General features: G+C 35.9%; 1 protein-coding gene and 2 long non-coding RNA genes across 5 annotated transcripts in view; 1 reads left to right on the top strand and 2 right to left on the bottom strand.

Moving 5' to 3' along the window:
* Positions 1–2,381: 2,381 nt before the first annotated feature.
* LOC135207804 (uncharacterized protein DDB_G0292642-like) lies at positions 2,382–9,973 on the bottom strand. Its single transcript, XM_064239663.1, has 7 exons — positions 9,015–9,973; positions 7,768–7,936; positions 6,591–6,709; positions 5,915–6,187; positions 4,779–4,889; positions 4,284–4,415; positions 2,382–4,076 (listed from the first exon to the last, which is right to left on the bottom strand). Exons 1-7 carry the CDS (start codon positions 9,971–9,973, stop codon positions 3,950–3,952), a joined length of 1,890 nt encoding a protein of 629 aa, XP_064095733.1. The 3' UTR covers positions 2,382–3,949.
* On the top strand, positions 8,311–16,880 carry LOC135207807 (uncharacterized). 3 transcript variants are annotated; one of them, XR_010313060.1, is made up of 3 exons: positions 8,311–8,385; positions 14,393–14,540; positions 15,536–16,880. It is a non-coding gene; the product is annotated as an uncharacterized LOC135207807 (long non-coding RNA). The 3 variants fall into 3 exon arrangements; XR_010313059.1 differs by lacking the exon at positions 8,311–8,385 and adding an exon at positions 11,546–11,669; XR_010313058.1 differs by lacking the exon at positions 8,311–8,385 and adding an exon at positions 13,683–13,817.
* Positions 16,881–20,263: 3,383 nt separating this feature from the next.
* The window catches only part of LOC135207806 (uncharacterized), a 29,051-nt gene continuing 24,905 nt past the window's right edge, over positions 20,264–24,409 (bottom strand). The window contains exon 2 of the long non-coding RNA XR_010313057.1: positions 20,264–20,394. This is a non-coding gene — a long non-coding RNA (uncharacterized LOC135207806). The remainder of the gene's footprint in view (positions 20,395–24,409) is intronic.

Genomic DNA, 24,409 nt, shown 5'->3' with positions numbered 1-24,409 from the left:
GTCTTGACGTAGACGCTCCGTTAGAAAGGCGAATCAGAGGGATTGCCGTTACATATGATGCGCTCCGCCATTGCTACTACTACTACTACTATTACCACAACTGTCAAATAGCCGGCGATGACGGAACTTTCAAAAGTGATTAGTTTAATTCTTGTGGGGGACCTTTTCGGCCATTTAAGATCACCGTGACTTGTCCTGCGTGAAAAGAAGAGACAGTGATGTGGTCACCTATTAGCAATGGTCAGTTAAACCAGCTAAATGGAAATAAGTTTACCCAAAGTATCCCCATATTGGTTACGGTAAAACAGACAGACCTACTTTTAGTAATCTCCTGGTCTTATTTCGTGTACCTACTATTTATTTTTTGCTTAAATAGAAAAAATCATATTTTTCTGGGTAGCTTTTAGGTTAAAATTGGTCTGCTAAAATGACCACTTCTTAAGTAAGTAGGTATGTTGGTCTGACAGACCTACTTTTGTAGCCTAATCTCCTGGTCTTATTTCGAGTATAATATTTTTTTAAATAATTAAAAAATCCTGTGGTAAATCAAAATAATAACTCCGCGTCGGGTATTTCTTTGGAAATTACAGTTTTCTATAGTATTTGGATTGCTTATTAAGAATTTACCGTTATTTTTGGGCGGTTGACTATAATTAACCCCCAGGGGCCAGTACTAAACAAGGCTAAATATACATTGGACGCCCCAATCCCTACCTAGTGGATGTCATATTGGCGGTTACCATCCTCGCAGTCCATGCAGTTATGCTTTAGAATTACCAAATCCTGTTTTTCTGGGTAGCTTTTTAGGTCAAAGCTGGTCTGCTATAATAAGCAGCTCTTAAGTAGGCCAGGCATAGTAGGCCTGTTGGTTTGGTAAGGTCTACCAAGTTTGTCTTAGCGTCAAGGGTAAAACTGAAGCGTACTACCGCAGACTGGACTAGTACTACCTATTTGCCGGTTTTTTTATCTCATATTTGCCGTCCTTGGTCATATGGGTAATTGTACATATGTTTGTGATAGGTATGTGCCATCTTTTAATTTATGTTTTGATGTTCTTTATGGTAAAACTACAATTTGCCATATTTTGTTTCAAGTTTTTATGTTTTTATGATAAAACTACTGTTTGCCATCTTTTATTTTAAGTTTTTATGGTAAAACTACAATTTGCCATCTTTTATTTTAAGTTTGTTTTTATGGTAAAAATACAATTAAGGTAGCTGCGCGGCCTGATTCCCACCAATCGTCAACCAGGACAGGTTCCTCATACAAAAGACCTAACCGTTCTTCTAATGCTAGGTCTTGATCTATCCAGTTCTTACCCACCAAACTTACCTAAGGGCGATGTGGCTTGACCTGGCCAGCGATGGGGTTGGGGGGCAAAAGGCAGTAACCTGTCCCAGTCAGCGACTGGTGGGAATCTGGCCTTGTAACTACTGTTGGAACGGAGTGCAATATGAAATTTAGGCTTGAAGCCAAGCACTGGAATCCAAGAGACTATTCAGCGGTATGATTCTTACTATTTCTGCGTTCATCTCAAGGGGGTGGTACCATACACAGCGCCTACTTTGCATGTAAACTTGTTTTCCTTATTTTTACAATTTCTTACAATCATTTAACCTCCCTTCAGTCCTATCAGACGTTTGCATCATTTTGCTCATGTTTAACATGAATGTATCAGATCCAATGAATTAGGCCACCTACTAACATGAATGTTGCTATATTACAGTTGTTGTACATGTGTTACACATTACCTACATCTTTTAGGGAAGTTAATGAATGTTGAAAGCAAAACATAGTAAATATCTCTATGAAGTAAATTTGTAGTAGATTTCAAAGTAAAATATTTTTTAATAAGGACAAGGCTTGATGAGCTCTTAATTGGTAAGGGCAAAATTCTTTTAGGATAGTAGAAGGCTCACATACTTTACTTGACATTAATTCACTTCAACATTGCCCTACGTAGTTATCAATGCTTTATAAAAAGTGTGCAAGCTCATTGCTTTCAACTTATTGTTTATTGGGAGGTGATTTCAAAGTTTCAATAGAGATTACTCAATTCCTCATTATGTTTACACCATATATTATTTAATGTCAGATCCTTATGTCCATGTAATCTGTTAATTGATAGTGGCCCATCTTGTGCGAATTAGTTTTTTAATACAGTATTCGTGTTTGTGTATTGGGCTAATATTGAACTGTAGTTTTGAGTGCCAAATTGTGACAGACCTTTGCTTTACTTTTAAAAAAAAATAGACAGACCTTTGCTTTACTTTAAAAAAAAAAATAATAATAATAAAATCAAAATAAAAGTGTATTGTCTGGGGGATACATAAATGGTGTAAAATACTTATTCAATTTGAAGGAAATTAGAAAAATATATATACCTTGTAAATTTTTTTTATTTTATTTCACAAATTCCACCAAAGAGAAACTGTACTTGTAAGTATACAATACCTGTTAGCCTTTGTGCAGTATAAAATTCTATATAAAACAAAGTTTAACTCAATTCATGACATTCAAAATGTACTTATAGAAATAATGTAAAAATAAAAACTGAAATATTGCAGACATTATTATTCAAATTTCACTTAAAGAATACAACCTTTAACAAAAATAGAAGAATAAGGACTACAGTACAACCTTTATCAAAACAGAGTATAATAAATTTTATATACCGCTTCACCTATTTCCCAAAAGCTCTCTGTTTTATTGATTTGATCATCACACCTCTGCTCATGACAAAATTCAAGGACACAACCTGTCTCCCCAACAACAGAAAATTACACTTAGCACATAGTATGCCTACACCCAAAAAAAAATCCTATTTTTCTTCTGTAATAAAGTTCAAGTAATACTGAAATTGCAGTAATCAACCACCATAATTAAAGACGGTTAGTTGCTTAATTGTTTAATCAGACATGGTTCATTACTTATTCAACCGGACAATGTAGCTTAAGTTGTTAACCTCCAATATATAGTTGTTAGGTGGCTACTGCAATTTACCCACTAGAAAATTCAAAACTTATAATTTTTATATACGTATATAGCATTTTTACAACCATTGCCATGCATAAGTCTGTAGCTGCTGCGAGATAATTGTTTGGTACTCATATTTGAAGAAAAGATCTTATTTGTGTGAATTTTGTTCATGCACATTATCCAGTGTTGGTAATACAATCATGGAACATGGTAGCACATGCTGGTATATATCTGTACACATCTGTACAACAGGCACAATATAAAACTTAATATTATCACAGTATCTACATTCTAAAGTAAAATCACAGACTTAAATTAGTTACCAAAATTTGTGTACAGGGTAGTGATATCACAAGATACAATAACACAATTACATTAGCTATTAAAAGGCTTTTATTTATGTAATCTCCACCCTCTTACTATCGAGACCAACGCTTGAGTTTGAGTACAACTTGGAAAAATTTGCTTTCTAGTCAAAGAAACCATATCATTCATAAATGAATAACACAAGATTCTGAGCATACATAAGTTCATAGAGGGTGTTCAGCAATCCATGAATTTCTTAGCTGCAATCGCCTTCAGAATACATACTTCTAAAATGGAGCACAATATAGTGTAACTTTCAGAAAAAGTATGAATAATGTCCACAAACTGCATTACATTGTGGTTACTGAATAAAGTACTCTATCTCCTTGTGATCTTAGCCAATAATAATGAAAGAGAGATGTAGTATACTAAGAGAAAAAACCATAATTATAAAGCTACTGTAAGGTGTTACGGCATTAAATTCTGTAAAAGCTAATATGAGGAGATATGGCATTAAATTGTTTGAGAGATCACCATAACAAAACATAGCTGTAGATCAAGATACTAATACATTTCAGGACATTAGTATTTTTCTTTCTTACATATTACCGAGTGTATTTTTTTATTAACGTAATCACAGGAACTATTACTATATTCTAAACAGTTACAAAATACCTTGTGTGGGATCGTGAATGAGTTTAATGTTTGGATCTATTTCCAGCTTTCCTTCGTATGCTGCACGCCGAACTTCCTCCTGATGGATTTGGTCCTCGTTAGAATTCTGTTGACAGCTAAACAAAGAAAAAAAAAAAAAAAAATTAGGTAGGAGTTTATATTGGTTTTATCTACTGTTCTATGGTGTATCTTGACATATATAACATAAGGTATCCTGTGTTTGTAGGATAGAGCAAAATGCATGCAAATTAAAAGTGAATTCTGCACAAGAAGTTGTAACCAGATCATTTTCACAATATAATAACCTTAAGACTACTACATACACTTGTGATTTCTTGTGATGATCACTGTTTGTCAGATGTCTACAGTAATAACATACGGTGGCACCACACGAGCACGTCACATTGTTGCAACCCTGTTGCTTGATAAAACGTTTTCTGCATTGTGGACATTCCCTGCAAAATGTAGAAAAGAATTTTATCAATGCTGCTGGTGGTGCTACAGAGAGCATTCTCACCTCTCTAACCTCCAATTGAATTCTACCATGATGCATTAAGTTACCTAGATTATTTCATATTTCTCACTTGGTGTGTCCAACAAATTCATTTAGTTTTGAACTTTTTATAGCGAGATATTTTCTGCCCAAGTGTCTATTTTCCAAAAGATGCATCTCTTCAAGCTCTCCCAACAACCAAATTCTTCATGGCAGTCTGGTCTAGCCTTAGATTTCCAAGGCCAAGCACTTATCCAAAGATTTAATAATAAATCTAAGGTAAAGCAGAACAAACAGACATTATGACCTTCCATAAGATCCGCACCTGATCATGGCCTCAGACATCTTGTTTTCAAGCTTCTTTCGTGCTTCTTTCTGAATGTCCTTTTCAACCTCGTCGCATCGTAGGGGAATGTGGTTTTCTTCTTTGCATAACCTGTTTGGTATAAAGAGTATAACTTATTATTTCAAGGGCAGTTATATCGTTTAAATAGGAGTAAGAGGAAAACCTGACTTAGAAGGAAAAAGGAACCGGGGGGGGGGGATACCATGGAAAAATGACTGGCAAAGTTAATTTTCTATAGGTACTACTGAACGTACTATACAAGATCAAAGAGAAAACTTTAAATGAAGATTCATGATTCAAGAAATTTTGGGAGCTCGGAACAAAGCCCCGCGTTGGACTGTAGTTTTGAATCACCTCTTTATTGACCTTTTTAATGGCAAAACATTCAGCTGTAAGGATTCATACCATTTCTTCATGGCAAAATTACAGTACAGTTTTCATAGCATGTCTCAAAAGATTACACAATTATATAACAATCCTAGTTACATTCCTTCATATTCTTGTATTTCTCACTTAGAGGATTGTTTGCAATTTTCGTGTGTTGCTTTTTTTCCTACAGAAAGTCTTCCATCTTTGGATTCTCCTTTCTTAGCTACTGCATGTCTAATCAATTTTGATAATTTTCAAATACTTTCTCAACTCTCTATAACTTTTGTTATACTATAATCACAAGGTCTGAAGAATCATCTGCTGTGTGTTAAGGCTGCATTGATACTTTACTGTTCATTAGTATTTGGCAAAGCATACTTTCTCCTTAATGGTTCACACGAGCCATAAATATCATTATTTTCTTGGGTACAGTACTTTATTATTTCTCATTCTTATCCACTTTTAATCCAGGTTTTGTAACTGATTAAGGAAAATTTCCAATTGTGCTGAGCACATAAAAAAACTAACTACTAAGAATGAAATGTGACTGATAATATGTATTCCAATAAAATGAATTAATCTTTGTAAACTGAAAATTGCTGGACCATATGGAAAGTCTTATTCAATGAGGTCACCATATCTCACAGGTCAAAAGAGAATCTGAAACTAAAAATGATCAAAATGAAGATGAAGCTACAAACTCAAGAGGAGACTCATGTGTACAAACAAAACAGGTCAAACTGTACCTGCAAGAGTCTTTCATGCATCTAGGATTCATGCATACGAAGACCTTGTCTTCACGATTTGTCATGATGGCTTTGTAGTTGCAAAATGGACAGGACTCCAAGTCCTCTATGTTTGCCGCAGATACCTCTTCGTGCTGCCGCTGTTCGTAGGCCCTGGCTAGAGCTGCTCTGCTCATGATTTTTCTGAGAATTTTCAGGGAAAACTCCCCCTTGCAGCCACTTTCCATACATCTAAAGGTTGCCCGGCCTTGTTCTATTTCTGCTTCTGTATACCTGAGGATAAATTCCTCCAATCAAAGTTTCCTTTTAAGGTGAGAAACTATATACATTAGATATGAAATTAACAGCATTTTTTCACCAAAAGGAAAGACTTTACAAATTAGTTTGCTGTCCCCTGTTGATACTAACACAGATTTTGTACTAAACAAAGAAATTATACTTTTCTGTCTTAGATGTCACAAACTGTAAGAAAAAGTAACAGCCTATAAACATGGATGTTTGCTTTGGCAAAGATTATACAATTCTGTAAACTAACCTCATTTCTAGTATGAATAGGAAACAATTTAAAAATATATTTAAAACTAGCTAATAATAGCATTCTCTGTCCAGCTTAAATAACACCAAAAAGAAACACTTTTATTTTCAAATTAAGACAATTCATGTTTCAGCAACTTACCTTCTGATACACTGCAGACAATAGATGTGTTCGTTATGGATGGAATTGCAGCTTCCCATTTCCCTGTAAATTATGTCTTCCAAGCATATTGAACATTTAATGGCAAAGTTACCCACTGCCTGTAAAAAGAGAGAATGTCCTATAAAAGTCCATTAGGTAAAAGTTTCTTACGTTAGCCTTTAATCAGTCATTTTGGATTCATTTGGGCATGACTTTTTGCCCAACTGCCAAAAGTGGGTAGCTGTATCAAGTGAAAATAAACTACTATCAGTTTTGCTGAACAAAACCTGATTACTAAATGCACAACAAAAGTAATGATTTAGTAATCAGTGGCAAATGGCATCAAGTGCCCAGCTCACTTGAAACGTTTACATTACTCTGTTGCGTAATGTACTTTGTAACAGAGCTAAATAAGTTCATGTTACGTTTAAGAAATATTTTCCCAAACAAGCTAACTTCATCATGTTTGAGAAATATATTAGCCACCAGAAATTCAAGCCATGACTGGTCTAGTTTTAAGGTGTAATATAAAAGTAGAATGAGTCAAAAATCTAAAGAATTAAGGAGAACAACATAAGAAGATTGATGGAATGTTTTAAAATGAGACCTAGAAAATCCATTATTAACTTAGGGTTTCTTTGTTGAATACATTTCACCTGAAGAGAAGGCCAATCAACACCAGTCAGCCTGATGCCTTTTAAAAATACTGTAGATATATTTCATATAACATAACGGGGCAGTGTGCTTTAAATCTAAAACAAGAGTTGTGGTTTGAAATATATAAATTATTTGGATACATGAAAATCAATAATGAGGGCTGTGAATCCCAACGTAACAGACTTTGAGACATTCGTTTTCTAGAACCCTCAGTCAACTTGACCTTCAAGTTTTATAATTCCTTCCAGCACTAATAATATTAACAGAACCCAATATATACTCTCCTCAAGCCTTTTGTGTAAAGACTGTGAGGTATGAAAAGTTAGGATAGAGTGGTCACAATCACCTCTACTGAATAAAACCTCAATTAATACAAAATACCAGGCAGTTGTATTGGATCAAACTTTTTGCAAAAACTTTCATCCTTAGTAAGTTAGATGAACTGAGCTACATTTCATAGGAGCTAGGTGATGATATATAAAATCCAAACAAGAAAATACAACAGAAATTCAATACTCACATAATTACCTTCCTCCTCGTCATCATGTTCTTCAGCATTCTCCTCTGGCATAGATTCCATCCTCTTAATATAGTCTTTCATAGTTGGGTACTTTTTATTTTCCAGGAGTTTTTCGACATATGAGGAAAATGCTTTCTCATCATCCCCTACAGTCAAGCAGCCATTAATTCTGTAATGGCAAAATCAACTACAGATTGCACCTACATAATGTTGCTTTCTCACAAACAAACGCAATATATCTAGCTTGATCCCAAGAGGAAACCCCAACATCATTACACTTACTGTACATCTACAGCATGTCAACCTATTTGATGGAAAATTAAAATTATTTTTAGCAAGAAATGGTTCCTTACTTACTGTATACATAATACAGGCAGTCCCTGGGTTACAACGGGGGTTCCGTTCTTGAGACGCTTTGTAAGCCGAAAATCGTCTTAAGCCAGAACATCATAAAAAATCAAAACTATGTAAACTGCATTCTTATTGCATTTTTCATTTAATAAAACCTTCAAATATTGATTATTTTGCAGTTTTGGTGTCATATTTCTTCTGCCAGATCAGCGTTGTAACCCTGGAAAAGCCGAACCCGCCGTAACCCAGAGACTGCCTGTATATAAGGTATCTGAGATCTAGAAAACAGTTCCTTTCAAGAAAAACTGAAACAAAGCCAATTCTGTTTTGTCCATATAAACTTTCTATAAGTTATAGATTCTTCAAACATATAAAATATCCCCTCCTGTCAAGGAAGGTCCTTGGTGTTACATTTACTGACATACCAAAGAGGTATTAGCTCTCTAAAGAATATTTTTGACATTCATCTTAACTGAAGATACCAATGGGGTCTTGTAGCCTTGCAATATGAAAAAATGACACTCAGTCAACCAACATTTTTATGCTTTCATAACAAACTTACTGGATGTCTGGAACCAGGCATTTTTCCATGGTAACCAGTGTTAGGGCAGTGTCACTTTTTCACTCAGTGACACACAGGAAATCAGAAACTGTCCTGTATACCATTTTCTAAACAATACAGAGCAATTGGAGAATGATATTTTACTCATTCATACTGTAGTATGATTTTTCAGTTGTTTGCTGAAATTAACCTTCAAGGAAAAGCATAAAAACTTAGAAAACAACTTTGATGTGACCTCACAATAGTACGTAAAACTTTGAAAACTCTTAAATTTGCATTGAAAAGAAATCCTCATGAAAAAAAAAAATTGACATTAAAATAAAGAGAAACTTACTTTTCTTGCAAGAAATCTGGGTCAGCGTCACTGAATATGTTGTTGATAACTTCTATCCTGCATGCAAGTATCTTGTCCTTTTCATAATTTTCATGAGCTACAGCCTGATCTATCATACTCACTTCCTTCAATGTCGACTGTCTCGTAGCAACTGGTTGTATTTCCTCAGTAATTACATCATTAACCTCTGTTCTCTCTGGATGATTAGAATGTACTCCTAAAACCATAACCTCTTCATTGAAGTTATTACCAGTTGCATCCAAGCCACCAAAATCACTGTCATCATCATCATCATCGTTGTCACTAGTTTCGACAATAATTTCAATAATCTCAGAACTTCCTTCATCTTCCTGGAAGCTCTCTGTACTTTCATTATCTGATTCTACACTGTCATCAACGCCATTGTTACTCAAATGCAAGCTGCTACCTCCTGAGTCCTCGTTATCCTCTAGGATTTGGAAAATTTCCATGCTTTCTGAGCTGCTTGCATCATCCATCATATCCCAGCTTCTTGAATCAATGTCACTGACATCGTCGTCAAGATTTTCACTTTCACGCTGGATTTCAGCAACTGATAAATCTGACCCTTCTTCACTTTCACTCTGGTTTTCAGCAACTGATACATCTGACCCTTCTTCACTTTCACTCTGGTTTTCAGCAACTGATACATCTGACCTTTCTTCACTTACACTCTGGTTTTCAGCAGCTGAAAAATCTGGTCCTTCTTCATCAGTTGTCACCTCTACGAGGCCTGGGCCATCTGTCCCAGGCATTTGATTATTTAAGGACTGTGAAGCCTCGCTGGATGACAACAAACTTTGAAAAAGTGCTTCCAATTCGTCATCATTTTCACACTGCCTTAGCTCTAGTTTTAAACACTCTTGATCCACACTCGCGATGGTGGAGCATATGAAATCTAGTTTTTCTTGTACCCAGTCCTCACTCCTTAATGTGGCCATTGATGTCTGAAATCAGTGAAAGTCAATAAGTTAACATGATTCAGAAATTGAAGGTGTACATATTGAACGCAGTACATTCGCTTGTTGTAATAGGATTGGTTTAAAAAATATTATGGAAGGTATGTGCCAGTGTATGACAGTAATCAAAGCAAGTCTGAATGACTGTTGAGTGTAAGTGTTGGGAATGAATGTGCAATGCATATTAAGGATTCCATGATATGCTGTTTGCGGAGAATAGTAATACGTACTGCATTGCTATTTTCAATGTACAGTTTATATTTATAGTTAGAAGGTTCTTAGTATGGCTAAACAGTGTATAAGAAAGTTCATCAGTTGTTTCAGTCTTAGTATAAGATTAATTGCATTTGTGGTGATTACCAAGAGTAGGAGAATATGAAGGCTGTATTACACACTGTATAATCATCATCATCACCTCCAATGCCATGTGATCCAAAGATCCCCTGAGAAATTCCACCACTCACATCTTTCCTTTCATTTGTCGCCTTCAAATTCTCTTGGAGCCAACTGACACCTTCATGTAGTAGTAAGTGTCTTCAATTTTAAGACCAAACCTACTCCTTTTCAACCATTTCTATCTGCTCTGTCAGAATAAACACACATTAGCCCCTTCCAACATTCCTTTGCCCAATCCTTGGCACCATGGGCCACAAACAGCTAAACTACCAATTCCATATCTCTAAATACATTGTCCACTTGCCCAAACTTTTCTTATTAGTGACTGACAGCTTAATCAATGTGCCCAACCTTTCCCATTAGTGATTGACAGCCGTATAAACCCAGAACTCGGGCCATTGTCTTAATTAGCTACAGCAGTAATAGCCTGTTGACATTTGCATAAATAATGGTTAGGCTATTACTGTAACACCTGGGCTAGAATAGGAATATAGTTCATCACACACACACACACTACAGATTTTAACCTCGTTTATGGTGATACCTACAACAAGGTAACAAATTATAAGCAAGTTGCTGTGTAAAAATACATTAATGACCACAAAACCATAGTAGACCGTGGGTAAACAGACAGACATATTATAGTGACCTGTTATTTATTAGGGAGAGAGAAAAGGTGCATTTCTTGCTCTGTATTCTGGTGCAAATATGGGTGGGAAAAGATACTACCCAATTGACCCTTTATGGTGGATCTCCTCGGCTGGTCAAACCGGGACTCAAAATCAAGTCACACACGAATATACTTTTCAGTAATCTATACTTTAAAATAATGTCTCTCTTTTTTTTTAAAGTTCAATAATTGTTGTTCTTACCGTCTTACCTTCGTGGTTGCCTGCCAAAAGCCACAGCAGAGCGAGGTTTTAAAACGACTTCAGTCGAAACTCGAAACAATCCCGACTGAATAGAGACACTTTGTTTACAGGAACCACGCGGTCGTGTTTATCCATCATGTGGATCAAGGTCAAATTAATTTTTATTTTTTTATTATTTTTTTAATTAGGTCCTTAAAATTCTAAATCAGGAGATCCTCGGCACATAGAATTGCGGGCATTTCTAGGTATATTGACCCTAACCATTTATGTGGCAAGATCGCCAGAGGATTCATCGGCCAATCCACACTAAAAAGGATAGAGCCAGTTCCTTTCAGCAGGGGTAAGTGGGCCGTGCAGACTCCTGCTTGCTTGTAGCACGCAAATGTAGTTCCTGCCGCTCATACTACTAGGTTTGTTTGTTTGTTTGTTTTTTTTTAACATCCAGGGTCATTTGCATATTTTAAAAAGCAACATGTTATGTAAATGTTTTTACATTTGTTTATTTTTGTTGGATGTATCGTGTAATTCGCGGTATTTCTGTGAGATGTTACGTGAGCTTTTGGAGATGAAGTTTACTAACATCATATGCTTATGTAGGTTGTCGAGATGGTGATATTTAAACAATTATCAATTTAAGTGATAATTTATATATTTACCCAGTTTTCCTGCATAATTTTCAGTCTTCAGATACATACGGTTATGCTGTCAAGCTTAGACACTGGGGCACTTTCGACACGACCAATCACTGCTGAGACGGGGAAAAGAGTGGAGTGTGTTGCATATTTAGCAATTTTTGCATTACTGTATAATAGACTATGTTAGTGTTTTTTTTAACGCTGTTATGTGAAAGAGAAGCAGCAAAGACCTGCTTTTTAATAGGATTACGAAACATCTTTTTTGCGTGGGATTTGATCAATTCCGAGTTCTTTCGTCAGTGTTGCCACTGTAACTAAACCCAAGGCCTCATATTCATTTGAAACCTACCCACGCCTCTTGAACAACTAACAGCCAATCTTTATTAATGTTTGATCGTGTCTGGATTTATAATTGCAAAATTTAATAGCGTGTGTACAATGTTTGTTATGTTTGTTACCATCGCGTCTTACGTAAACGGGTATTTATACAGTAGCTTACCACAATGTTATCAGCTGTAGTAAACAGCTTGTAAGGTTTCCGTATACCCAATGGCGATTGTTAGATAATTAGGATATATACCAATGTACGAGTACAGAGGCCTAAGTGTTGAAATCGATAAGCAGTTGTGTAACAATTTTATAACGTGAATGTGGTCCCCGCTATACCTTGTCAGCTGAGAGCACTTGAACGCCCCTCTAGGCAAAGTTTGATAGTGCAGATCCATTATTAAACAAAGCATACTAAAATTAACTTTAAACCGTTTAAATACTATACCGTCTTACCCGCAGATTAGATTTCTGACGACGAGAATGTCTTAAGAGCCTTTTCTTGACTGTTCAGAAATTCCGAAGAGTAGTAGTATGTCTGCCAATCGCTAATATATATCGATTTGATATACTAGCTTATGAATCCTCATGCGAAGTTCAACACTCGGGTATAAAGTGTCACTTCTGTCATAAGTATCACGCCTTTAATGCACGTCGTAGTAATATATCTCTCACAGTCTTGCACACTAGATGACCAAAATTAACACCTTCTTCACAAACACACAGATATCAAGTTATCACACACCATCAGGCAGACTAAAACTGTGAGAAAACTGACGTTGTCAAGCAGCTTAAAGTAACAACAGTGCTAACCGGACGAACAGGGCGACGACCAGTGCAGGCAGAGACAGGCTGCGTTTATATTAGCAACGCCCAAACGGGAAACGGCCATGAAGGACTTTTTTCTTCGCGTCGCGGACGCGTACGCTTTCTGGCCAAGTTACCTCCTGTACGGGACCTTTCCGTGGTATATAGAGGTCAAATATAAATAGAAGATTATACGTTTATAGCGTTATTAGACCCCCTGAAGGGATAATACGTTTCCAACGGTCTACGTTCCTGATTGAAAACCAGCTACGTACAATTCGTATGCTTCTGCAACGTCCTTATTGCCCCGGCAGATAAAAAAAAACGCGATTAGATAAGAATGTTTTAATATTCTATTGACCGTTAATCCTAACAATGCTATTTTTAAAATCAAATCTCTGCCCGTCGAGATAAATAAAGAGATAAAACAATAAAAACAGAGACTACTAATGCCACAAGAAGAATGTTATATCCTTTCTCTTTTATAAACGGTTCATTGCATGGAATCTATCTGTTAAACCTTTTATATATATATATTTATATATTAATATTTATATATTATATATCTATATATATATATATATATATATATATATATATATATATATATATATATATATATTATATATGTGTGTGTGTGTGTGTGTATCAAAGGCAACGTAAAGAAAAAAAAGAGAGCAGCTTGATAAAGCTTTGGATGACTCAACAGAAAGATCGTGACCTGAAACACTTGTTTGTTGATGAAAGAAGCAAAAAGTGCAGTCGCCGCTCAGCCTAGAGATTCCGTCGGTAAGAGTTGCCGAGTAGTCGTTTTCTTGGTATATGTGTTAAAAACGTTTCTCTCTCTCTGCTTTTTTTTTTTTTTTTTTTTTTTTTTTTTTGACGAGTTGTTATAGAAGATGCAGTCCTGGTTTCTCACAAGTATTTTGTCGGTCTCCATCTTGCACACACACACACCGCCCAAGCTTCTATTAACTGTAAAAACGTTGACCATTATATCACCAACAATTAAATATATGATGACATTAACGATCATAATAACTGTGACGACCGTGACTGTAGTTTTTGGCAGCAGTGATAATGCATGATACTGACAGTCTAGGGAGTGTTTTGGGCAAAGATAGAATTTGGGCGTTCAGGTACGAATGTAAATGTGAACGTGTTTGATTAATTGGAGCCCGGGTGAGCACATATGAATCATAAAGGAGAAAATAAGGACGTGAAGCACGGTAGAACTAAGTCGTAGGCCGTAGAGAGAGGGAATGATGGAATAAATGAAGGAAGTAAAAAAAAAAAATTGACTTTTTTTTCTCCACAAAATATAAAAAATTTTCTTACCTTATTAATTTTCATCTCTATTTCAGATACCTTCAGTGTAGTACTATTAAGTAAAAGAGAATCTCCTCTTTACACAAGGCTTCCTATGTTAACTGCCTAATTGAGAAAGTTTGAAATGAAATACAGGTTCAGAAAAATTATCAAAGGAATAATGCAGTTACCACAACGACCGAGGTTTAGTATAAGCTTACTGTTTTTAGTAGAGTATAATTTAATCCCCAAGTTATGGCAATCTCTCATTCATCTGTTTTGTTTGTTTGTATGGTGTTTGTACTTACGTGTGCATGGTACCAGTGGTTATTCAGCAACGGGACTAACGGCTTTACATGACTTCGGAAACATGTCGAGTGAACATCTGGACTTCCCATAACCAGAATACATTTTTGACAGTAACTTTGTGTGTAAATGTGTACAGTGGTACTTTTCTTGCCTAGCCTAATTGGTAATGTTGAGCATCATACCGACTAATATCTGTACTTTTGGTTATTTTCACATCACCACCCTTACCAATTGGAGATAAACTTTGCAGACTTTAAGGGCATCGAGTGTCACTTTTCTTCTCTTAACCTCGACAACTATGGATTAGACTTGCCTAAACCTAAGTTTTCAGTCGTTTTCATGTCACTCCCTTGGTGTATTTAACTGAGAAATACTGTAATTGGTTCTAACCCACTGACTTTTTCACTTTCAACTCCTGGTATAACTGATTAGGTACCACTCATGGCAATTTATAAGTCGCCTTCTAAGACCACACTGGCCTGTCACAGAACAAAGATTCTAAAAACATATGTATGTACACTCTTGATATCTTGCTGCCATCTTACTTCTTAGCATAGGTAAACTACCAGGCTAGAGTTCTTCTCTATGCAAGCATCTTTTTTTTTATAACAAGGAACAAGAATTAGTGTTTGAATGTAAAATTGTATTAAAGTTTTGCTATATTCATCTGTGGAATTTCATCTCACACAATTTTCATGGGGGGGGGGGTGAGGAAGGTAAAACATGTGCTAACAACTTACATTACAAATTTATTATAACCATTATACAATTTTTACATATTTCTGTAGTTGGCTGATCCTCTCACATTCACGCCTCTGAAACAGAGAAGAGACAATTACAATCAAAATTCAAAGAAAAATAAATTTTATAGTTTATACTATATTTTACAGGTTCTTTCATTGGCCGAACGTGAACTGCAGCACAGTGTGTGATTACCATCAATACAACAAACACTTGTAGTATCACCCCCAAAAACTGTGGAAAGCTACAAGAATGCAAGAAGCCCAGAAACAGGACAGCTGGAACCATTCCTGTATTTGTGGAAAGCTACAAGAATGCAAGAAGCCCAGAAACAGGACAGCTGGAACCATTCCTGTATAATCTTAAAATCCTAGAAGATGCACCTGGTTTCAAAGAGCAGAAACCTTCTATACCACCACGATCAGAAGGAAGCACATAAATGTGTCCCCTGGACTGGAAGAACAAGAATTGCCTGAATGGAACATAAGATCTTGATAAGAGGAAAGTGTAGTATTACAAGTTTACTAATCAATATTGATGTACACTTTTCACAATTTGTACAATACCCACATATTTTCATTAACTAGAGCATTTTTTCTTCTGCTAGGTGCACAGCCTGTAAACAGAAGGAAAATGAAAGGCACCTACATGGATGATCCAAGCAAAAACCACACTTTCAGTCAAGATGCACTCGAAGGAAGTGGAAGCTACAACCTATTCACTACCACCTATCTTATCAGCATAAACACAATGAAAGAAGCTCACCACTCAAACTGGAGACTGAAACTAGCAGCGGCCTTTACAGGGTGTAAGAGAGGGCACTAACTGCTGCAGATAGATGAATCTTACAAATCCAGTACTCACATATGAGAAGTTGAATTGCTATTAGTTCTCAATCCAAAGGAGTATCATCGAAGCCTGTACTGTACTTTCTAAAGGAAACCTATTCCAAGTCTTCAAAGCACCATGCCTGCAGCAAGGAACATGCAACCCAAAAAACATTGTAACATACAACAAGTTAACTCCAGTAGTAGTATTTCCTTCAAATAGAACCTTAGAGATTACTTAACTATATGCCCTAGAGCATGTAGAAAGAGCCAATAATGACAGCAGCATCCTGTAGTAACAGGAAGACTTCTTGATAAATCACAAGCCATGTACAAAGCAGTTGCTCCAAAATTTTGCTATATTAATCTATTCACAGCAAGAAATCGATGGCAGAAGGTGCAAATTTCACATGGAAAAAACTGAGAATGAAGGCCAAATATGACCAAATAAGGAGACCTCCCAATCTTGCTCCCTGAAATACGGCTTTCAGATGTCATCTACATGCGGTGAGGATCACATGTCCAGACGAGACCAGGGACGGATTAAAACTATCCATTAATTGCTAAACCTTCGAAGTACATTATGCCAGCAAAGAAGCAATGTATGAAAAATAATTTTTAACTAAATTCACCAAATATATAACATTAAACACCAAATAAAATTTTATTACCCTGAAGAAAGGAGTCTATCTACTTAATATCCATTCAAAGTAACATCTGCAATAAAGATTTCCATATTGGTCAAGTTCAAGTGAACTTTCAATAGCTTCCATCCTCCAAGATACCTACCTCTAACTCTGGAACCATAAATGGTATTGCACCAATAAACTATTAGTCTAATTCCCCCTTCCAATGGTGTAAGTGGAATTTTAAGGTTTTTGTATATTAGTAGACAACACCTAATCTTGCCACTGGGTAATTTCATTAATACAGCACTGACCTTGAATTTTTTTTTGCAATATCTAGAAAATCTATTCAGCAGTGCAAACATTACAATCAACAGTAATAGTACTACATTAGTAAAAGCACAAACCAAACTTATCGTACTAGTACATAAACTAACAATCAATTGTCTCCACAGAAATGTAAAAAGGTGAAAACCTTATGTGCTGTGTTTTTGTATAAGCACTTGACATTTACACTTAAACTAAAACATATTAATCACTAAACTATCAGCAAACACTACTACCATTAAACATGAATGACTAAAATTAGGAATATATTAAATAAGCTTATGTCAGTCTTAAAATTGCTAGGTCTACTTTCAGCAGTCAATTCCTTACTGTTGTGATATCTTACTGAAGTTACAACTTGACATCTGCAATTCACAAAATATACTATTAGATACCAATGATCTTGCAAGATCAATATAAAACAAATTCTTCGGCAAGCTGAAACAAAATTTTCTTGGTCATTTCTTGGTCACCACATCTGTCATTCATGAAACAAAATAGAAAAAAAATCAATTGCTCAAGAATACAAAAGGTGCAAGCACAGAAAACTTTACACAAACCAGCCTCACTGTGCACATTTCCACACAAACAAAATGGAGGTACACTATAAGAAAGAAGGTAAAATATATGCTAAAAAGTACAGTGGAGCCAAATGGGGAAAATAATGGAAGTCAACAAAACGCAATGTTCTGTAAAGACACATTTAGAAGCTAACCGTGTTATACATAACTTATAAAACCCTTGTGACTATGTTGTATGAAGCAGAAACTAAGTATTGTCACTTTAGATAACGTTTACTGGCATCTTATGACAATATCATGACACATAGGGAGGGCTTGGGAAATATGTTCGACTCAAAGTAATAAATTTCAAATTACCTTCCAAATGGCTTCATAAAACTCGACTAGTTTACAAGATAATAAAAGTGCATACTACTGAAATATAGTCAAGAGTACACAGTTGAAATGGAGATTCCAATAATTAAAACCATCCCAATCAGTTAATTTAAAATTTTACTGTAGTCTGGATGCATCAAATCCCTTAAATATAAATTAAAAAAAAAAATTGAAATGCAAGAGTGAAAACCACCTTCAAACTGGACTCACCAGAGTAAGGATTTTCTCAAGGGGAAATAGAATCAATTCAACTGGCCAAATAAATTCACAAGCAAAAAAATAATGATAAAAGTCAAAATGCAAGGTAACCACAAGTAATCCAACTCTCTGGCTTCACCATTCACTCATAAATTGGACAAAAATAATCATCTTTGAACATGATTGGGGGCAATTCAAGAAATGACAGTTAACAACCAAGGAGCACAAAAATCACATTACACTGAAAGGAACGCATCCAAAATAGCAGCTCAGGTGGATATGAAAGCTTTAAGCAATAAAGGTGGATGTGAAAAGTAAGCAGTTTTGGAGGATATGAAAGATTTAAGCAATAAAGGCAGATATGGAAGCTTAAAAATAAAAGCAAGGAGAAAAGCAACACCTCTCCACGCTTGACAACCTACTACAAGGAAGAAGCCGCAGGTGCTGGTTTTTCTGAAGATATAAATCCATACATTATGATTGGGTAACAAAAAAAAAAAAACATTACTATTAATACTAATAACTATAATTCAGACCAGGGAATACTAATTAAAACAGATTCCAGTGACTGTCTACAGCTGTTCTTACTTGATCATATAACTCAAATTTAAACTCTACAAGCAATTATTCATTTAGATGCAAACCATTGCCTCGTTACTCCAGACTATCTCAAAGTCTACTAGAGCAAAACAATCACACTTAAAAATTCCTTTAGTGCACAAGATAGAAGTGTACTGATTTTCAACATTAAAAAAAATGTATAAAAACTAGTCACATAACTACGTTAAAAAAATATATAAAAACTGGCACCATAACTAAAAATGTTCAAGGCCCACTTTTGCACAGCTCAAATTTGACAAATACAAATTTCCATTCCACAACTGTTCAAACGAAATACAGCATATATTTGAAACTCAGCTAATCAGTAACTAAGGGGAAAAGTGCTGATCCAACTCTGCAACAAATGAAGGACAAAATCTCATCTTCAATAACCATCCACAGACTACCAAGGAAGAAATTATCTGATTAGGTAACACAAGTTTGGCATCTGGTAAATAACAAATATCCAAAGAAAAAACAGACTTGTCATAGTAGTACATAGAGGGAAAGTAGTTAAGAGGAACTAAGCTAAATTAGTTTAACAAGAATGAGTCACACTTATAGACTTTTAAGCATCACCTAATAAATCTGTTCTTAAATCATTTAATAAACATATAACTTTGTTGGGTAAACAAGACTTACAAACTACCCAACACAAACTTGAAATTCATGGCTTTAGGAGTAAGCCAAGATGTTCAGCAGCCATTGGTTTTAATCAATTACCTAATAAACAATTTCCCAACAAAAGAAAGTCCAAACCTATTGTAATGAAGTCTGCATAACAATACCAAAACATAAATGATTTATTCCAATAAGCTGTAATGAAAATCTTCCTTCAAGATTTCTATTGCATATCACTATTATAAAGAATACCAAATTATCAATAAACTGACTCAAATGCTATAGTACTTAATTTATATCCTAAAAGCCTGGGACTTTCAATTTTTTCATATCTTATTTCTCTCTACCCTCACAACCTTAAATTTTCACAAGTTGCACATATATTTTTTCAGCCTTGAATTAAAAGGGATTGTTACCCATTTCTCGACTGAATACATCAACATATTTCTTTGCATCTTCAAAATATCACAAGACAACTAATTTCCCGCAGCAAACCCAAAGACACCAAACTTAAGCAACATGACTAAACACTAAATACAACTAACTTCATTCACAATATATTTCCAACAATTTACATTCAGAAAAGGCAAGTAACCAAAAACAAACAGATTTTCAACATGTCCCAAACCCTCTTAGTAACCCACTCCAGTACCTTAAAGTAATGACAACTAGATCACGTAAAAACTTGGAAGCCTTTCAAGCAAGCCAATCATCTCTAGCCAGTGCATATGAATACTTCCCCTATTGTAACAGTCTTAACAAAAAACTAAATCGTTACTTACTGATTGGCTTTCCATCTTGCCATTTGGTAATTTTGATCTGTGCACCATCCCGTTTTACTGCCTCAGCCCTCAAAGGCTCTTTAAGTGCTTGGCGAAGGGCTCTTGCCGCAATTGTAGAGTACTGAATGTAGCTGCAAAATTAAAAGTATGCTTAAGCATGGAAATTAAATTTTATCAATATTTTCTTAACAGTCCAATTACAGTACCACTTCATCCCAAACAGCTGTGGACTTTAACTAATCTTTCCATCTTTGCTTCCTTACTCAAAAAAGGCTATTATCCTCTAAGAAAACATCAAGCTCGATCAGGACTAATGGCAGCATGAGTAGGCACAATGGAATGAAATAACATAAGATGGAGAATGGACCGAGGTTGAATTTTATATATATCTAGGAACAAGTACATCTCGGTTGGAATTACGTGAAAAGACTAAAAACAAAATCAAACAACAGGCAAGCTCAAAAAGAACCAGATAAGACTGAAATTGCATACACAATACAATTACTATATGTAAATGTGAAATTGAAGCTTTACAAAGTTTATTAGGTGTCAAATGGAAGGCTATTATAAAGGGAATCAAGGAAGTTGTATATCAATACAATAACTAGTTCCTGGATTCCCCTACCCAAAAAACCCAGTTTCCCATATATGTAGTTCCCTATCAAGGGGGCAGGTGATTAGGCCTAGGCTATAATGAATTAATTAACCCTTTGTGTTTAGGCCTAGGCTATAGTGAATTAATTAACCCTTTGGCAGGAATGGGCATTAAAATCAACACACGTTTGCATTTGTACTCAATTCCAGGTTTAAAAGTAACCCATATGCCAAATACAATAATTAACTAGGCCTAAGATAACTGCATATGGGGAGACAGAATTGAACTACTATAGGTTCAATTTGTCAAAAAAATTATCATACTTTAGACCTAAATTTAAAAGTGAAAGTGAAGACAACTACAGCACCCTCTGGTTTGGGGACTAACAGTTTAATTGCAAACCGGGCACCTGCCCCTTGAGAACAAGTGTAAGAAAATAAACACATAACGATAATTATCAAAAGCATAAAATAAAGACGGGAATAAAAGAAAACTGAATTTCAAAAGCATAAAATAAAGATAGGTATAAAGAAAACTAACAGATAGGATTAAATAACTTTATCAGCGACTGACGGGAATTATGCCAGACTTCGGTGGTAGCCTTCAGTGTTACCTGCTGCGACGTGTGTTTTGGATGTTACTGACGTTCGTTCCGTTAGCAAACGACCTGGCCTAACCAACCAAACCTAAACTAAACTGAGTAATTCTAGGAACTCCTCACGGACTGCAAGGAACGTTCCCGCGGATACGACAGCCACTAAGGATTGGGACGTTAAATGTATTTCGCTGTATTTAGTACCGGCCCCTGGGGACCTGCCAATAATAACGTTAAATTCTTGGTAAGTAACCCAAATACTATAGGAAACTAATTTAAAATGAAATACCCAACGCAGTCATTACCTCAATCTACTGAAACTGACCTGACCTAACCTAGGGCAGCAGGTTCCTTGCCTAGGTAGTAGGTAGTAGGCTAGGTCATCTCCCCGAATGATAATTAAGCCTACCAATGGAATTAACGTCATTGTAGTAGGCTTATTCCACTTTTGTGTTCTTCCACCCTGAAAAACAACCCCGACGTCCCCAAACTCTGGCTCTCACCCCTCCCCCCACCCGGGGCTCGATGGATATAGGATAGGGGGGTGGTCCAATAGGTAACCTTGAAAACTGGGTCCGTCGTAACGTATTAAAATATAGGATATTAGGTAGTTGCAATAGTAGACCTAGGTTTATTAAAACACTTAATATATATACTTAAAGTACTTATAGGCTAGACGTCATTTGTGCGTTAACTTGGCAAAACGTTAAAATGTCGGCACAGGATATAGGTACGGCAGACGTATCCCGATCGTGGTATGATATTGGTACGGCAGTGAATTGCGCATGCGTCAATTTCAGACTTCCTGCCGTACAAATAATATAGTGCGGTGAGGGTAAGGCAGATTCTGTCATTGGTGCCGTATTTGCGCTCATTGACTTGCTGTAGATACGGCAGTTAGCTGTATCCGTTTAAACCAGTTTGCTAATCATACTGTATTATGTAAACCAGAGTTCGGCTTTAGGTGGGAGAGTCACGCTTTTGTTTAAACATCTGTCCCCCATTTTTTAGTTAGCAAAAAAATTTCCCTCCCCCCCCCCTTTTTTTTTTTTTTATTTTGTGAATTTTTTCCCCCTTTTTTGTACTACAAAAACAACACTATCCCGATTTTAATGGAATAGTGCTGAAAATTTTGTTTAATTTTGCCATTTCACTACCTGGTAAATTCCATCGTCTTCTCCGACAGCTGCAATATACTCAATGAAGGTGAATTAAAAGAATATTGTAAAGTGTATAAAGGCCCTTGCAACTGCGAAGTCGGGCAGAATAAAGGGCCGAGAAAGTCACCAAAGGTACGATGGTAGTGTATATATATATAATCCTCTTGAATCTCCTCTTCGGAATTCTTTTCAGGGCCGATTCGATCGTTCGTGACCTACGTATATACCACGAATTACCCAATTTTTGAAAGTTTGTCTTCATAGATGTCTATGGCTTTTGTCAGCTCGTTAAAGCCTGGAAACATCTGTTTTTTCGGCGAAAACTAATGTATTATTCCGCGGTTTCATGCTGTTCCGTCACCATTTTTCTTGCTGTCACTGATATGCCGAAAGACTGTGTATAATACTTCAGTATATAGTCTTTGGATATGCGTGAGGCGGTAAACAAGGGTTCGCGCATGCGCAATTCACTGCCGTACCAATATCTACCGAGATCGGGGTACGGCTGCCGTACCAATATCCAGTTCGTAAAAGGCAAGCCTTGCCCAAGGTAGTCATACAGTACAGAGCCTCCTAAGCCACTAAAATAAATTAATTCGCCTGGCTCTCGTAATATATAAATAGAAGACATCTTTTCCGACTAATAAATACTTGTAAATAATAAAAATGGCGAATTAAAATAAGGTAAATGGCTTGATTGTCGTAGCGACTCCAGGGGATCCATCCACCAGTGTCACCAACAGCAGACGACGCCGGAAAATAGGTCAATTTAACAGTAAATCTTTGATAAAACGGCAATCTAATTATTCTGTAATAAAACACAAACCATCTAGTTAACTTACTTAAGACCGGCTGCCCTCCAGAAAGTCATATTGGCCGAATATCGTTAATTTCCTCGACGTGAAATGTTCACTCACACAGCTGACCGGCTTAAGATGGCGAAGAAGTACCAACAGGGTCAATTGAGTTTCTTTCGTTTCTCACGTAAACACCGATCATAAAAAACTTTTCGCAATAATATTATTGCGTCGATGTTTTAAACTGATGCTTCATAAGATTTGTTTTATAAATTCAGAATCGCGGTTCTTTATATATGTTATTTTTTATATGAAATTTGTTTTGAATCTACCATACGGCCTTGCAATGCACCAATGACGAATTTTACTATGCATTTCACTATAATTTTACTAGTCTTCTTTACACTTAAATGGTTATGCTGGTACCACATCTAAATCCATATTATCATAGATATATATGTGATTTCTATATTATTTTTCTTGCAGCATTCTGACATTCGACATTCCCATGACCATAACACAATTACACTAATGGCCAGAAGTCATAAGTATTTGTTAAAGTGAGGGAAAAAAAAAAGATTTCTCAGAAATCTAGACATTCCAACCAGTTGAAATGTTGATATGAGGTATATTGCCTTTAATAATAATCGAGGATCAGTGAGGTTACACAATGGCAGTTTGAAAATATGGATACTTATACTTTGGTATTGTATCCTTCAGGCACTGATCTTCTCATACCTTTTCTTTCTACACAGTTTTATTACTGTACATGAAACCTGCTATATGCTCTAGCTATGGATTAGTTGATTTTTGTTTAATGTCGATTATGGTTAGCAATTATACAAAACACATCGTCACCCGAGAAAACTTATAACTTTCATTTTTTCAGCCGCTCTCTAGCAGACCTTCAAAAGTACATCAAAATCCACTCATCTAATGTTTTCATTCCATAATTTACCTGAAGACGACAAAAATGATAAAATGCACCGGTTGGGATTC

This window comes from Macrobrachium nipponense, chromosome 34 (genome assembly GCF_015104395.2).
Source record: "Macrobrachium nipponense isolate FS-2020 chromosome 34, ASM1510439v2, whole genome shotgun sequence".
Lineage (NCBI taxonomy): Eukaryota > Metazoa > Arthropoda > Malacostraca > Decapoda > Palaemonidae > Macrobrachium > Macrobrachium nipponense.
The sequence above is the reverse complement of the archived record's forward strand: the minus strand, read 5'-3'. Positions and strand labels throughout refer to the sequence as shown.